Below are 18,078 nucleotides of genomic sequence, written 5' to 3'. Positions count from 1 at the left end.
ATTTGTGTCACCATTTATAGTCTTTCCTTAAGATAATTTTTCCACAAATGAAAATTATCACCTGTTTTGAAAGTTGTTCTTCACACAGCTTGTACAGTGTAAAGAACTTCCTTGCCAATACAACATTAGCAATAAAACCACAGCTAGCCAACTTGACACGAATTATAATTTGACGATCAGGAACCATCATGGCCACTGAACGGAAGTTGATCTTCAAGTTTTCAGGAAGTTCTTGCCGTCCAGCATATCCTGGATTCTGAAGAGAAGAACAAGTTCTGATGTTGACCACCTTGCAGAAACCAAAGAATCAGCAAAGGAACATATAGTCTAATTTGACAAAAGTAGCTTTTTGGCTTTAAATCCCATGTAAAAAATGAATTATCAGCTAAATTTATCACCATATCTTTATAGCATTTTAGCCTCTCATATATGAGGTATGAAAGATGTGACACCTGAACACTTCAAATCTAGATTTCATTTGTCTTACAGGTCCAGTTTTGACTGGTTACTTCTAACTAACGTCAATGAAAAAGACCCACTAAACTGTCTTTGTTAGCAATGCTCACATCTCAAATTGTCAGTGAATTCAAAGAACTGAGTGACACCAGAGTTAGCAAATACATTTAACATATCAGGTTAGAAGCGATTATCGTACAATCATCACTGGCATATCAGAAACCTACTGAATACCTACCATAGTAAGAAAGATGCCAAATTCAGGATTCATTTCCACATTATCTCCGTCAGTAAAAATAAAGCTGTTTTTATGTTCCTTCTTACATGTCAACACAATTGCAATTTGCTGTGCAGCTACTGATAGTACTGGTAAATCAATACGATTGAATTCATCAAAGCAGCCCCAGGAGCCAGACTGAGCAAGACCTTCAAAGAGAAGAGCAACTAAACATCTGACCATTATGTTGTTAATCCTTTTTTGGTATAATTCGTAAGACAAAAAAATCAGATTCATCTGCCTTAGCAAAAAGAAAAAAAAAAGTCCTTTGGAGGGCTTAGTAAGGAACAAGGAGAATAGTTTGATTCTTTTTAAGGCAAGAATGTACAAAGTTTCTGAAGTCTTCAAGCCTTTCTATGTTCTCTGACACAACATTAGATTTCTGCTCCTTTTATCAGTATCTTCAACATTTTTCCTGTTCCTCCCTACCTCCAAGAAAATCCCTGCAATAAGTCTATGAAAATATGATGTAATGTCAGTAGCTTATTTCACATAATAAAATGAACAGTAAAAGACAATTTCACTCAGAAAGAAGCTAGAGGTCACTCTGTGCCACATTTCCATTCTTCTACAGCTATTTGGGGGTGGGGGTGGGAATCACCATCACCACAGTTGGTATCAATTTCTGATGTTTAAAATAATGTTTGTATCTACCTTCAGTGAGCTGCACCAATTGTTTTAAACGTATCTACTGCTATTCATGTATTTCTTTCAACTGATAAGAACTTTGACATTTGTAATGACAAAATACTGAAATCTAAATCCAACACATTCCACCAGTCCAGTAATAAATTTCACACACGCATACACTGGCAGTCCTCCTTGATTATTTTAAGGGTATTTATATACCCTTTCATAAACAGTCTAATCTTATTAGACACTTCTATTTCTTGGAGAGAGTGTTGCAATGGTATTTTACATTCATATCAAGATATTAATTACTTGTGTTTGTTAAAAGACAGAGAACCAGCTGCTGATTATGTGTTAATCTTGACATACAAAGGTGCTCTCTAAGCATTTGTAACTTTCATATAGTCCACATCTTACCTTTGAATATCCTCCCAAGTCCTCGGAAATCCATCTGGTCTGAACAGTTGAAGACCACTACATATTTACCAAGACACCGTCCCATATCTTTGATGGTTTCAGTTTTTCCAGTTCCTGCAGGTCCCACAGGTGCTCCACCCATATTCATGCCTAAAGCTTGAGCCAAAGTGATATAACATCTAAAAGACAACAAGTTATCATCACTTAACAGGCAAAGTACACAGTTTTCTATGTTGTGCCAGAGGCTCTTACTCAAGCATGTCACATGAGGAAGCACATATTTAAGAAGACAAGAAAAGTACTGAAATGACATGCCTCTAATTACAATTTAAATCAGCCAGAAGAAAAACCCTTCACTCAGCCTCTCATGCGAGTAATACTATCGTTAGTCTCTTCATACATAAAAAGTGGAAGAACAGATAATCTTCAATAACCAGCAACCTGAAAGATCACAAGGGAATTAAAAAGTTACAGCTACTCTGCCTAACCAGTTTGGTTAGCTTAGTTCCTAAATTGCTTTAGCTAAAGTAGCTCTGAGCTACTCATACTGTGGAGTACAAGAATAAAGAACAGATATCTCTGACATTTTATCCACCTTTAAAATTTGATCAGTGTATCTCATTTTCATAAATGAGATTGGTGTGATGCTGTAGAACACCATCTGTCAATTGTATCTAAAGAGAAGCTGCAGAATTTGCTGTATGAAATAGTTTTAAAAATCTATTTTTTCAAATCCCTTATTTTGTCACTTATTTAGACATTTCGTTTATAAATCTTTTTCTGTGTTATTACAGTTAGGTAGGTAGACATACCAGTTTATTGTAACTTAATAAAATTGATTTTCCTGTTTATTCTTCCTTAGCTGTTACCATTACTTGCCTGTAAACATGTATTTTTGTCCTCTCTCTCTCTCTCTGCATACTGTTATCTGTTGGATGTACCTGATCCTCAAGTATATTAGCATCGTATGCACACGGATCATAATCCCATGCTTTATATACATAAGGAACATAAAAAAGCATAAAAGCACCACATAAAAGCATGTGGCAGAAATAAAGCCGGTTGGAAGTTATTCCATATTGTATGGAACAGAAACAAAAATATTAACATATTTCATGTAAATGTATTGACTTTGATAAAGACTGTGAAGGACAAACTCTGCAGAGATCTATTTTGCATCTAATAAGAATGACTAAATTGCTCTTGTAAATGCCTAGATTTGGGGTGAAAGAATAAACAAGAAAGAATAAACAAATAAAATCAGTCTTTGTCACCTGTCTGTAAGAGGAGTTATGACAAGCCTGTCAGTACAGCCCAAGAATTCATTCTGGTATGTGAAACCCACATCAGTGATATTAATCATCATTTTATCAGAGTCTTCATTAAAATAAAATCTACACTGTTTCAGCCACTCGAAGTCTGTAGGGCTCTTGATATGCTTGCAACACTAAGAAAAGAGGAAAAAGACAAGGAGCGTGGCATTCATGGTTAACATTTATTTCTGTGTTTATATTAACTCATCTAAGCGGTACTGTAAAGGCAGCACTGCAAACACAATGAAAGGCACAGTGTAAGCTAGTAGCACAAGAATAGTGGAGACCTTACTTTGGTTTCTACCACAAAAAAAATCCTTAAGTGTTGCTGCTGTCCCTGGAACCACACTAAGGGAAAGGAAATTCTAAGTACAAATGTACAGTCCATGGCCTTACACAAAAGTCATTAAAGCTGGCTAACATTAAAATTCCTATTTCTACTATTCAACTCCATCATTTTATTTTCACATCTGAACAGAAGGAACGTAACTAATATCTGCACACTGTGACACTGTCTTGAAATACCTTTTTTTCTGATTTACATAGTGTCACAAAACTCACGATTTTTTTGTTTGTTTTTAATAAAGTATATCATGTTAAGAAATACAACAGAGCTGGGAGAATTCAAAGTTGACCAACTGAATATTAAAATACCTATCAAAAAAGAGGCCCCGTTTAATTGTATCTAGAAATGATACTTCACATAGGATTGCTAGGATGATTTTAAGTAGAAACAACTGGTCCTACACTGGTGCCTGCCTATCCGCAATGGGTTAAAACTCAGTAATCCTTTCCCCAGACAGCATAATTAGAGTTAAGTCCAGATCTTCCTGAAGGTAAAAGGCATGATAGCTTTTAATTTCAATTGTTTAAGAAGTAAATGCTTTCACTTTCCTAATTTCGGTATCCTGTGGCTGCATAAGAAGGTGTGAAGTGAATAAACAAACCTCTAAGTAATAATTAGGTTTGCTATTGAAACTAGAACAGCGATGATGGCAGCTTCAAGAAACGTCAGGCTTTCTCCTGTACTATAACACTATACATTCATTCTATTTATTCCTCAAGACTCCCAAAGTAGTCTATAGAAAGGATGATTACTTGCCACATAGTAGATGAGGAAAAAGAAGTCCCTAACTGATCACACAGCAGACACATCTGATTTAAATGGGCGAACACAAAGCACTATAAAATTCTTCTATGGCTGTGGGGGAGAGGGGGAAGCCGACAACAACACAATTACTTAAAGAGAAGCTATGACATGTATTGAAGCAACAGCAGCATTTCTGTAATATTTAAAGTCACACAGTCATTACAATCCTGAAATTAATTGTTTGGCTTAAGATGCAGGCATTCATACATCATAGCTACACTGTCTTCTTTCACATTGTTTTACATGACTACTGCCTCATATCTCAATAAATTTTTCAATACTTACCAGACCATCAAAGATGTCCCTCTGATGCACGTGAACAGTGATTAATGTCTCATATTTAATTCGCTCGACTGGGTTAAGGTCTTTTGTTGTCATATCTATCAGCATGTTTAGAAGATCCAGGAAAAACTGGTTTGTCTTTCGCATAATTTTTTTATCATACCTGGCATTAGTCAAAGCTTCTTCTGAGTCTCGTGTCCAAATCATTTGGATCCCCAACAACCCAACCTTATGAAACATGAAAGAGTATGCTTCATCATCTTTTCTATTTCACCTTAAATGTACATTCACAGAAACAAATAACATAAATAAATGATTCTGCCTACTTGTATAAAATTATTTATTCATGCTTCCATATAGAGGTCATTCAACCTGTGCATTTATTTTGTGTCCTAACTCCATTCATAAGCATCTAGTAAAGTCCACATTTCAGTCTCATAGATAGCACCTATGATGCACTGCTGACACAACCGTTCAATATAATTTACATAAGATATAATAAATAACAAATCGGTTATCAGAATAATTAATGCTTCGATTTAATATATTCCTTCAGTAATTCATGAACTTTTTATTTCCTTTCCAAGAACATTCCTGATCACAAGTGAAGAAGCTCATACAGAGAAAATAATTTTCCCCCAGTACCACCCACAGCTCCGAGCCTTTGACAACATAGTGTTTTCCTGAATGTATAAACAAACATACAATTTTACTACTTTTCTTTCAGTAGTTAGGTATTAAGTGTGTAAAGAAATAGTGTTAACTCTATTGCATTAATTTATTGTATTCAGCATCTTTTTGAACAAGAGCTTCAGGGTAAGTTTTGATCTTTTGGTTTCAGATATGTAAATTGGAATTTAAAAGACTGAAGTGATTAAGATAAATTTAAATGTCAGTTTTGCATTTGTAATACTGACTGCAATCTTAATTGCAAAGACAAGAAAATCCCACCAATGTGCTAACCTATCTGTGAGCAATTTTTCATTAATTTAACAATGATTTTACCTGGGCTGGGTAAGTAGAAAGAAATTCAGTCAGATGGAAACCAGTTTCCTGGATATGCATAGCTGCCTGGCGAATAACATGATGCAGTGACAGCTGGGATTCCTTCAACAGAGAATTCAGCCAAACTTCCACATTACCTTCAGCCATTACAGGTCTACTCAGCTCAATAGTCTCACCCTCTCGTGAGCTAATTGACAACATACGATCATATACCTAATAAAAGCAAGGCAAGAACAATTTATGATTTACAGATTTATCATCAATTTTCTGATCAATTTATGATCAGTAACTGCCTGATTTTCCTGCCAGCATTTCATTAAACCTTTTAAGGTCACTAAAATTTATACCAATCTATTAAGCAAATGTGAAAACAATAAAATCATTGCTTTCAGTATGAAGAAAGGCTTTAAACAAAACATTGCCACCTGAACATGAAGGCAAACCCCAATACACTGTCAACTCTTGAATTTTACTTCAATTTCAATGACAGCATATGCTTTCCAGTCACAATAAAGGAAACCTTCACTCATTAGTGGTGCGTTAATATCCTAACATAAGTTGTCGTCTTAAAATAAAAAATAATGGAAACACTGAAGTTAAGAAACATGGTCATTGAAAGGAATTTCATGCATGTGGAGGAAGCAAATGTCTAAGGACATGCATACATACAGAGGAAAAAAATATCTGTATCACGATATATTTTTTCCATAAAGGGTGTAAGAAAGTTGTTCTTCAAATAGCATGTTTTCAAGCAATCTAAACATACAAATATGCTCAAAAAGAATCTGAAGCTCATCTGAGAAGAAGCTAGCCTATATTAAGCCACAGAAGACAGTTCAGTACCTAGGTGTGTTTTGTCTGAAACCTAAGCACTGGGGACAATTTTTGGTTTGTTTTGCTATTCTATATAAAGTTTTCCTATTAAGCAAATGAAGATATGAAACTAAATCTTATATTAGGAGAGCCTATGCAGCATCATAGTAAGTGATGAGCTTGGTAAAACAGCCAAATGCCCTATGCACCCAGGTAGCTTGCTATTTAATAAGTATCACAAATTGTTTAACAATTTGAAAGAATATAACTCTGAGATTTGGGCAACACATACCTTTTCATGGAACTTGACAGTTTTAATGTTGTCAAAGACATTCAGCAGATGTGCCTGTATAGTGTGAGAGTCTGATGCCTGGCCAAGAATTTCTAAGAGGGCAGGATCTGACACAAAGAAGAATCGTGGAAATAGGAGGCGTTTTTTTTCCAGGTACCTGTATTTATAAATGTTTTGGGGAGGAAGTAGACAGAAAGTGAATTAGATTACTTTATACATCCTTTCCTCTTTAAAGGTGATATTTCTCACAATGCCATTGTGAGAAAAAAATAGCAAAAATTGCAATTTATGTCATTGGTAACTCCAATAATTCTTATTCATTGTACCTTCATGTAAAGTACCTGCTCTAAGATTACTCTTTCAGTATCAAAAATCATTTAATTGAAAGCTTTTATTGTTAGCTATGATGTAAATACTACTAAAATGAAATTAAAGTGAAGTGTTTTTTTATTAGGTCAGTTACTTGCTGCTTAGGTACCTCATGCTGAATTTCTCCCACACATGTGAAGGATCTGAAAAGAATATATAGACCTAGACTCCCTGCTGTATTGAAAACAGGCAGAAACAGCTCCAGTATCAGCAGAGATAGTGACAGCTTAGTCACAAATCAAATACTTACCAGTTTGGTACTAGCAATTTCTTTGGAGGTGTTGCACCATCCTGATACCTTGTTTGCTCAGTTCAACTGAATTCATAGTGAAATAAACACACAATCTTTGCAAAGTCCATGGGACAGTACTTCCTTTTTAGCTAGTTAAGCAATTCACAACCATCTGCCCAAGACCAGTCTTGTGGTAATCTTACCCTGTGAGTGATTTCTGACAGATTTCAAGCTGTTCTAGTAAATGTGGTAGTAGCTGTCCCATGATTTCATCTCCAACGCAGCACTGAACAACATTGGGTGTTTCATGAGCTCGGGTCATGATCCTCACCCAGGATTTATCAATATTAGAGAAACGCTTTGCTTCCTGTCAAAACATGGGGGTAAAGATGGAGAGGAAGGGATGGGGGAAGGAAGAGAGAAGAGGCAAAAGGAACTTGCTAGCAGAATTGGCACCAGTAATCTTCTCACAAGTAATTACCAGAGTCCAACCCCAAAGATTTTTCAGTTTAGAAAAACACAAATCTTTCTGCTCACGTAATACAGCTTATTTTATACTTCACTGCCAAGCCTGCTATCAACTTTTTCTTCTTTCATTCTTAGAGTAAAACACAGAAAACACCTTATGCTTGAATTGCATGATCCAAATTTGAAGAGTTTTTCTAAAAATTGAATTATTTCTAATTCCAAAAGCAATATAGAAAAATTTAAGACAAGTATTCCTAGCAAAACTGCGGGCGCTACTAGGCTACTGGTAAGTACTACAAGGCTAACTTAGGCTAGGCTACCACTAGGCAAAACACTTACACAAATATTGGTTAATAATTTAACAATCTAGAAATAAAATGATGACTAGATAAATATGTCTTAGCAAGTCTAATTTTGTTAAGTACCAAAACAATGAAGCTTATGTTACTGCACCAGTTACATCACAATTAATTTTTTTTCTTAAAATTTAGAAACCCAAACTGAAAAAAGGCAGGTCTGAAAACCTTTGGAAGCTGCTTTGCTATGTCACCACCAACGAACACAGCTTCTAAGTAAATCCACAAGTTCTGCACAGTCATCCAGTTCTCAATGATATCTGTTGTGTTGGAAAGATAGTGCACCCATTTTTGAATCTGTGTCTTGAATGGTGTGTTGTATCTAAAATTAAAAAAGATACTTGCTTTACTTCAGGCAGGAAAAAGTCTCTTGAAAGCCAGCTCAGTCTTCTAACATGAGGAGGAATAATTTTGCCACTTGCATGTTTGTCAAGTTAAAGTATACTAACCCATACCTTACTCAATTCAGTTAGTTAGGGGCTAAAAAGAAATCAGCTCCAACTTGCTCCTTTGTGCACATGGTATGTAGCACAGCTCTGAATAAGCAGGAGATGAATGGGAGTAAGATTTAAATTTCATTCTAAGGTAAAGTGGTTTCAAAAAGGGACTACGTAATCTCTTCAAAGCTGCAAAACTCGTAGTGACCAGGTCCTTATCAACCAAACACTTGCTTCTGGACATCTTCCTGATGATCAGGTTCTGTGTTCCTTATTTTATCCAGGAGCTTTGACATGTAAAACCAGACAAACCAGAGTTCATTTTAACTTGGATTTTCAGTACCTTCAGCAAAAGTCTGCAAAAGAGGTAGTGGTCTACCACTAGGGCAGAGTAGCAGTGCCTGTAATGCCAGTAGGACCCCTGCCACAACTAGGCAGTGTTCCCTTTTATGTTTATCACCACTGTCTTGCATCCATGGAAACTGTCCAGCTGATTAATCAGAAGTCTGAACACATTATTTCAAAATAACTTAATGCAGGAAAACAGACAATGAGAACTAGCCCATGAACAGCTCAAGGACAAGTAAGCTTTTAGTTTTTATCTAGATGTTTACTTTCCTTCTCCTTTGTGAAAGATAAATTTCTTCAATAAAACAAAGCCTCTTGCTGATATTTATAACTCACACAAATACACAGTGTTTTTCTTGTTACCTGTTACTCATGAGAGAACCAAGAATCATCAAGCTGTCCTCCATGGTAGCAATTGTTTCTGATGTGCTGTCTCCTCTTAAAAGAAGTTCCCCACGGGTTTTAAAGTTTGCAAAGATAAACGTTTTGTTGTCCCATTCAGCTATCACTTGTTTTAACTTCTGCTCAATGTCTTTCTCCTTCACAGCACTTATGCAGATATCCTTTTAAATAAATAAGATGTCAAAACAAGCTATCAACTGTTCAGGTCTTTGGTATCCAAATCTAACTGGCATTTCCTTTAACTCTATTTAGTTTGATGAGCAATTATTTATCAACTGGAAAGATTTACAGACATAAAAACACCATAACTAATAATCCATGTACCACATCACAATATGGTCAAGTTTGTGGAGACTACAAGAATAATATAGTGATTATTTTCATAACTTTAATATTGCAAAGCATCCTCATAAATTAACTCCTGAGCCACATGGCATGGTTTAATAAAGTTGACACCACAATACATGCATCATCATTTTACACAGAAAACTGAAGTGACAGACTATTTCTCTGTTCTTTCTTTGGAAATACTGTTTTCCTTCTTACTACTGTTACTCAGATATTATCTGAGCAGATTGCTTACTTTCATGCATCCATTTCACAATACCTCTATTTCCTCTTTATATCTGAGTAGTGGAGCTTCCATAATATTCCTCAGTTTGAATGTTTCACTTTCCACATCAAAGCTGTGCTCAGTGAGATCTGTAATCCGCTTCCAGTGCCGAGGCATCATTGCTTTATTTGACATATGCTCAAGCAATGGACAACATTCACAGAAGTCCTCAATAGTCTTCTTTAGGTCAAAAAAGGCCTGCCATCGCTTTACACCACGAGGAAGCTTACGGCATCTACATAAAAATAATCCAAGTTTTCTCACACAGTTTCAGATATTCTTTCTGTTACCCATTTAACCACCATATATAGTTTTAACATTAAACTACATACCCTCCAAATTCAGGTTCCCTGTATTTTGAAGATTCTGTATATGACTAAATATTTCCAGTCTATTTCACTGACTGGTAGGTGGACACCTGCAGGCTCACCCTAAGAAGTGTAGCTGCATAATTCCAATATACTTTGTCCAAGTGACCTTCAAAGACAATTGAATCACTTTATTCTTGATTTCATCTTTTGGTGAGGCTTATGAGATGAACTGCTCTATTCTCTAGCAAAACTACTGTTCCTCAGAACAGGCAGATTTAATTCTTTAAATCATTTGATTCCTGATTTCATTAAAAGTTCATAGCCTATGCATGCAATATATCCTATTTTGTAGCAAAAATATTCAGCAATTCACTAACCTGCCTTTGATATATAGGGCGAATCTCTCTCATGACTAATAATATTAAAACAAACACGTTAAATTTGAATCATGAAGAAAATAAATAGCAATTTTAATGTACGGAAAGAAAGAAAGAGAAAGAAAGAAAGAAAGAAAGGAAGGAAGGAAGGAAGGAAGGAAGGAAGCAAGCTACCCAAACTCTCTAAGCAGCAACAATCCTCAACATTTAGAGTCTAAACTGGCTCCCTTAAATTATGTATTGGTAATGGACATATTTTTCAATTAAAATTAATGATGCTAACCAATTATAATCATATTTAAGAAGTAACAAAAGTATTTTAGGCTTCTTTTCACAGAAAGAGTTTCTCACCTGTTCTGAAACTCCAGAAGTTCGCTATTAATTTTTCCAGTGTCTAATTCTGACCAAAGAATATCATAGTAGCCACTGACTGTATCAAGGACATTGTTATACAGATTATAGAGTTTCTGTAACAGAGTCAGTTCCTTCTTTATTTCAAGTAGCTGAGGATACTGTGTAACAGGCAAACCAAAAAGATCTTCCCCACCAGTATAAGCAATATATTTCCGAAAGAGATTATCAAATCGATTCTAGAGAGAAAGCAAGCAATTACATGTAATACATTTAAATACATCTGGCATTATGCTTAGAGCTGCATTAGTGGTTAAAATCTAGTAAATGCTAGAAGGATGTACAGGAGATACTAACACCTTACTGTCAACAGGTTTTGATTGAAATTTTCATGTGAAAAAACTTTTTAGGAGTTTGGAATTTGGAGGCACATCTTTAGAAGTTGACAGGGAGGTCATTTATTCCATGTAGCACAGTGACAGAATAAACAGTACATGGTAAGCTTGCATTTGAAAGAGGTTGAGCATGATGTGGAAAGCAAAGAGAGGTGGATGCTGCAAATTTTAACTCCTCAAGTAAGCTGTACAATTCTCTTAATGAAGGGTCAAAGTAAGGATTATTACTGTTTGAGCAGCAGAAAGAACAACAAAATTTACTTGACAGCTGCTATATAACTGAGGAAACATATACGAAAACCAAACAAATAACACAATGGGAAAAGGAAAACAATTAGAAGACAGAGTTACAGGAGAAGAAATTAACCATCGCACAAAGAAACATTTCAACAGTAGAAATAGTCAGTTTGTATGGAAACTTTTAAAACCTTTTTTTTTTAAGTAAGAAAAGGAGAACAAAAAGAATTGGGCAAAATTGCAGTCATGCAAAAGCCACGTTAATGAACACAAGAACAGACTATCGCCAAATACACTCAACTTGAGAGTAGGTTCTGATCCAGACACCTGAATCTAGTTATTATTACTCACTATCTATGCAGCCTCTCTTATGCAGCTCCTAAAATTACCATTTTAATCAACATTCCTTGAAAATGTTGGAAAAAATACCATCTTATCTTTCATCATTAAGTTAAAATAGACTTTGCCCAATCAGTAACCCTATGTATCAATGAAAATTAGTTCAACTACCCTAGATTCATTCTCAAAGCCTTCAGTTGTTAGTTTATTTGCAATAAGCATTAAGAAATATTTTAGAATGAATAGTACCTGAAACATAGTAAGCCTGTCACTGGCTTCATGAGGCTCTAAGCCAACCACCATTGGCCCATTCTGGAAGAAAAAAAAAAAGAGTTTAGAGTGAGTTCAGAGGACATAAATAACCACAAATTATTTCTAAGCAGCATTTTCCAAAAAAGTGATTAGAAACGCAAACATTTTTGTGCTTGCAGGATTCCGTCCTTACATCAGGTTGCAGTTGAACTGAGAGACTACAAAATTACCTACTAACCTAACAAAAAAATACTTTCAAAAAAGAACAAAGACAAGCCATTTTCTTTTTAATACAGAAGTTTTGTTAATATTGGAAAAGGTAGGCAAGAGTTGCACCTTTATCAATAAAAAATAAGTATTAGTTAAAAGACTAGTTCAGCTTGACTCATATTCTACTGAGAAGGAATATAAGAGCTGAAGTCATTTCTACTTACATTCAAGATCAGAAAACTCTTGTATTCTAACATAATTCCTCTTTAACTTCAACCTTCATGTTTGCACGTGCTAACAAGCTCTGTATCGTGAACTCTGTGTGTCTCCAGCCTTTCTTTAAGAGCTGGTTACCAGATTAAACTTCAGTCACACACAAAGAAAGAACCAAAGCCTGTCCTGCATTGAAACTCAAATATCACATTAACAAGAATAAACATACTCTTCAGATAGCAGAGAAACATTCCACTATTTAGTCAACTCCACAATCTTTCCATGCTTCCACAGCTCCTCAAAAGCTCCTCTAACACAATATAACATAAACTCCTACCTGATCATAATCTGAATAGAACTGAGCGCAGTCTTCAGTAAAAGTCTTCACAGTGCTAATGAGTTCCCCTCTGAACTTTGGCTGCAAAGCAATGAGCTCATTCTGCACTTCATTTGCTCGGAGTAGCAATTTTTCCCAAGTGTAATGCAAAGTATCCACCTTCTCTGACTCTTCCTTGGCCACAAGTAGATCATATTTGTTTAACATAGCATAGGATTCCTGTCAGAAGGTTGGATCAAGATAAACAAAAGATGTTAAGAGATGGTAATTTTAGACATATATGTATATTAACATTTTAAATGTTTAAGAATGAAAATGACTTGCTAGAAATAACAGAAAATTTGTTCTTTTTACATAGCAATTGGCACAATCCGGCAAGCCAATGCCAAACCAGAAGAAATATCAAAAGGAAAAATAGCTTGCTCTCCTTTACTCCTAACCTTTCACATAGCATTCTGCTTTCTGACAGATTATTTGTTCTATTGCCATCTATATCCCTAAAAACTATTTCCAGTTAAAGTACTGCTAAAGTCTACAGGTTTTAGTTTCATTTTAATAAGAATATTATTCAGATCCAGTATGACCCAAGCTGAATATTACAGGAGGTGAGCCATAAGAAAATAACTAACCAGAGGCCTCCAAGTTAGCAAAGCAAACAAACATCTGTTCAATACAGACACTGAAGCCCCACTTCATGTCTTCAACAACAAAGCATTAAGAAACCATTTCAAAAGTTACAACTAATATGCAGAAGCTGTTTCGAAAGTTAGAACTATTCTACAATAGAATCACAGAACGGTCGGGGGGACCATTAAAGATTAACTAGTTCCAACTCCCGTGCCATAGGTAAGGACAACTTTCAGTAGATCAGGTTGCTCAAAGCCCTGTCCAATCCAACCTTGAACACTTCAAATGATGTGGCATCCATGACTCCACCAGACAACTTGTTCTATCACCTCACTGCCCTCATCATGACTTTTTTTTTCCTTATACCCACTCTAAATGTACGGTCTTTCAATTTAAAACCTTTTGCCTTGTCCTGGGGCAGTTCCTACTCTAAACCACCTTTTGCCTCAACAAGTTTACTACAGGCCCTGGTAAAAGTCTCTCTCTGTTATGACTTCTCATGACTATAAATATACTTAATGGTCCTTTGTTTTCCAGGAACAATGATCTCCATTTGTACTACCCATGTGTTGTTAACACTACACATTCTAAAATCCTTAGCCAAGTCTCACAAAAACACAAATAAAATTAACTTACTGTATTTCAACCTAAATAGTAGGTGAAATTCACTTACTGTGAACTAGCATAGGGTAAGGTAGCAATTTTTGTGGCCTAACAGTTTAATGTCAATTTTTTCAGAAAGTAGAATTATTTCCATTTTCCGGTTTTATCACCTTGCAAACAAATTATCAAAATGGAAACATGACTATCTGCCTTTCACCCTACTGTGAGGAAAATTCATCAACCTGTTTCAAAAATCTGAAGCATGACTCCTTGTGCCTATGGACTCCAGGCTCCTACTTTTATAATCGGAATTTTAGGAATACTTGGCTACCAAGGCTCATGCCTAGGCTCCACATCATAGAGCAAACCAGGCCAGGTCTTACCGCAAACTTCTAAAATGTCAGCTCCTAAGAGACTCCGGTACCTATAAAAATGTCACAGATGTTTCCAGCTGTGGATGTGCTTTGCTTTTCACCATAAACTACTAGTACTAGTTTGCTCCTTCACAGAACTAGGGAGACCCTCACGGCTTCTAAGGCTGAGTGTTTTGTTCCTTCTTAGATTTCTTCTGTGAAATACAGAAGGGCTCTGGGCTGATTTCCATTATTTGCACATACTGCATTTCATAAATTACCTCAGCTCAGCTCAAACTAGGTGAGAAAACACAGGTGTGAGATATTTGTCTGACAGCAAATACACTTTTGGCATTTTCAAAATAGAAAAATAGATCTGTTGATATTTTGTAGATATGAATTCTGTGTTAACTTTAAATATTAAAAAAAAAAATAATAAAATAAGACAACCCTGACAATAAAAGTATGGGTAATTGGGAATCATGAACTTGTCTTACAAAAAAAATTCTTCTGAACATCTAGACAATTGTGCATTTTGCAAAACTACAGTATTATTAAAAAAAAGGTTTACAGGAACACAACAGGTCTGCCACACAACATTTAATACATATGAAATCAAAGTGCACTGTTAAATTCTAACCCAGAAAATAATTGCTCTGTAGAAACGTTACCCATACATGCAACATTCCTGTTAACTACCTCAATAGGCCCGACTTTAGAGTCTATGGAGATCTGTAGTTCTCTGATCTCTTTTAATGCAGACATGGCTGTCCTTATATCATCCAGATCCTCAATGCGGCGATTTAACTTCTTGTCAGTTTCCTCTATAAAAGTGAAAATTGTCTCCATCTCTGTTCTGTACTTCTTATTACAATGATAACCTAGGAGAGTCATCCAGGCTTTGGTTTCTGCTCTCAGTGCTAGCTTCAGATCAGCTAAAAACATTGAACACACAATAGAAATGTAGATATTTTAGATATCTTAAGATGTACTTTTAATCTTGTTTGAATATGCATTCTCTTCACTCCCAGTTCTGTTTTTTTTTTTCAGTCTAAACATGCATGTGCAGAAAAGATGAAACCATTTTGACACCATCAAGTGGTTTATAGGGTTACTTGCAATTCAAGATTTTCCTCCTAACCTTCTCAAAATACCTTTCCAATTGGAAAGATAAGGCTGAACTGCACACTTTTTTCATCGCATTTATACATCATTACACACATTTCTTTCCTACAAATCAATAATAAATTAATTAATATTCTCCTCTACGTCTAAACCTTTTCCCCCCAAAAAAAAAATCACATGAGCGGAGGAAATGTAAAAATCTCATATGTAAGCTGAAGAAATAGAAAGTTAGATCTGACATTTAATGAAACCAAATTCTCCATCAGTCATTTAATTGTTAAGAGTTCTATCTATACCATCAGTGGAACCAAGTGACAAATACTTAGAGAGAAACTTGAAGCCTGGCTGAGTTCCTGCCCAATTTTGCAGCAATTCAGCCCATTTCCCTAAAGCTCTGGCATTCAGTTCAAATTTGTTCCTCACTGTTCTCAACAGAGAAGTCAAAAATCAATACCACTACAAGCACTACATAAAATTTTAGCTGGATATAATTTCAACCCTGTTACTGCCACATGTTCATTCCTGTGCATATTTCACTTCTGTTTCTTCCTTTTTACATAGAGTCTCTTTCCATGCTTAGCTCTCACACAATGGTCTTTTCAATTTATTAAATATCAGACCTACCCCACCCAAATCACGTTTCAATAGCCAAGCTTTGCTATATAATAAAAGACATTTGTTTCATACTCTTTCCTAATGAAGAAACAAACCATTTTCCTTTCTCAGATTTCACTTATGCAGACAGGGGAAGAAACATCAGATAAGCCTCATAGATACCCTTATTAGTGGGACTTTTTGCATGCATTTTACAGCCAAAATAACAAACAGCCATTCCGTGTTTCTGCTTTACATCTTTAACGTAGGTCACTCACCCAAAACTAAACATTTCTCCTTCCTACAGGAGTCAGAAAGTATGTGCCTCTGGAGAGAAGTGGAGAACTGTGAGAAGTGGAAAACTGTGAGAAGTGGAAAGTTGAACTTTACCAGTGTACAGTGCAATAGCTCCCACACAGATGTATTCAGGCTCAGAATTGATTTTCAGATCCAAGTCTCTGAAATGCAGAATTTGAGATTCAAATTCAGAGAGTAATGGGTTTCCCATCATGAATTTATCAATGGTTTCCTCCTTGTCTCTCTGCCATATATGGTGGTAACAACTGAAGCTCTCCAAAGCTGTAAGAACCTCCTGAAATGCAATACAAGTTCACAGAAAGATTCTCAGCAAACCGTAGTGTACACATAATTTCTTAGCTTCTGCTATTTTGAACACATTAAGTACTCAATAGTGGAGCAGGCTGCCTCATCTCAGTAAAACAGAAGGCTGCTGGTAAATTCACGCTAAAGCAGGCTCATTAGCAATCATCAGCCTTGCCAGACACTGTATGCTAATCACATTCAGTTTGTCAAATCAGTTACAGTATTTTCCAATGAAGTGATTCTTCAGTCAATAAAATGCTAAGAATCAGTGGGAAATAAAATACTCCTTCAAGTCTAAGACACTGTGCACTTATCCAATAGCAAAAACTCATGTAAAGATGCCTTCTTCTTCGATTTCCTCCAGTATCCTTCTCTACAACTCACCGGACTAGCAAATGAAACCTGACCTCCAGGGCCCAACATAACAGGAACAGCAGTTACTCAATCTGTTCTTGAATAATGAAATTATGAGGGTGTTTTTTTTTAAAGACCTATCACATTTGCAATGTTAACAATAAATTATATAGTCAATTAGGTATCTCTGATTTGAAAATCATTTAAGGAGTGTGCAATACAATTATTTTTCTGATTCTCAAGAATTTATAAAAATGTTAAGGATAAATTGTCATCACTTCAGCTTATTAAAAATGTACATGAGAGGTGACTATCATGAGAGATAATACTCATGACAACTTACAATAAACATACTGTTTGAAGGATTTAGCCTGGCAAAATGATAGCAGCTTCCAACTACAACATATTGGGTATCAAAATATCAGGATAACTATCCACCATTGCCAACCACACCTTGGTGTCTTCAGCACAAACCTGTATGTCATTGCGCTAGTTATAGCTTAATACTACTGATGTTACAATGCATTGAGTCAAAAATTTCCATATGTCAAGGCTCCATTGTAAGGTTGGACTGGCCCCAGGAGGAACTGATGCAGAGTTCCCCAAAGAAATACCATTTCTAGACCTACAGTTTACTAGAGAGTGCAGGGAATAAGAAAAGGGCAAAGAAATCACGCATACTCCTTAAGCTGTCTCCTAGCCTCCAGTATCAAATCCTACGCAGCACTCTACAAACACCAAGCTGACAGCTAGCTTTCTTCCAAAAAGCTTCACAAACACTTCACATTGGGCCAGAACTCATGCTGGCTTCACTATAATTTCTATGTGAATAAAACCATATTTTACACACTTGTACAATTACTACTGGTTCTGTACTAAATATGCAGACTCAATTATACTTAAGATTTTTTAAATAATGTTTTACTAACTGGAGATA

General features: G+C 35.7%; 1 protein-coding gene across 1 annotated transcript in view; it reads right to left on the bottom strand.

The window, feature by feature from the left end:
- The window catches only part of DNAH5 (dynein axonemal heavy chain 5), a 128,024-nt gene that overhangs the window by 73,638 nt on the left and 36,308 nt on the right, over positions 1-18,078 (bottom strand). Inside the window, 16 exon segments of the mRNA XM_040548704.1 lie at positions 62-256; positions 695-882; positions 1,781-1,959; positions 3,055-3,227; positions 4,529-4,753; positions 5,531-5,743; positions 6,636-6,792; positions 7,440-7,603; positions 8,229-8,382; positions 9,209-9,408; positions 9,855-10,095; positions 10,900-11,138; positions 12,120-12,182; positions 12,883-13,101; positions 15,165-15,400; positions 16,575-16,776. Of these exon segments, the coding sequence (XP_040404638.1) occupies positions 62-256; positions 695-882; positions 1,781-1,959; positions 3,055-3,227; positions 4,529-4,753; positions 5,531-5,743; positions 6,636-6,792; positions 7,440-7,603; positions 8,229-8,382; positions 9,209-9,408; positions 9,855-10,095; positions 10,900-11,138; positions 12,120-12,182; positions 12,883-13,101; positions 15,165-15,400; positions 16,575-16,776 (3,048 nt within the window).

Source organism: Cygnus olor, chromosome 2 (genome assembly GCF_009769625.2).
Source record: "Cygnus olor isolate bCygOlo1 chromosome 2, bCygOlo1.pri.v2, whole genome shotgun sequence".
In the NCBI taxonomy this organism is placed as follows: Eukaryota; Metazoa; Chordata; class Aves; order Anseriformes; family Anatidae; genus Cygnus; species Cygnus olor.
The sequence above is the reverse complement of the archived record's forward strand: the minus strand, read 5'-3'. Positions and strand labels throughout refer to the sequence as shown.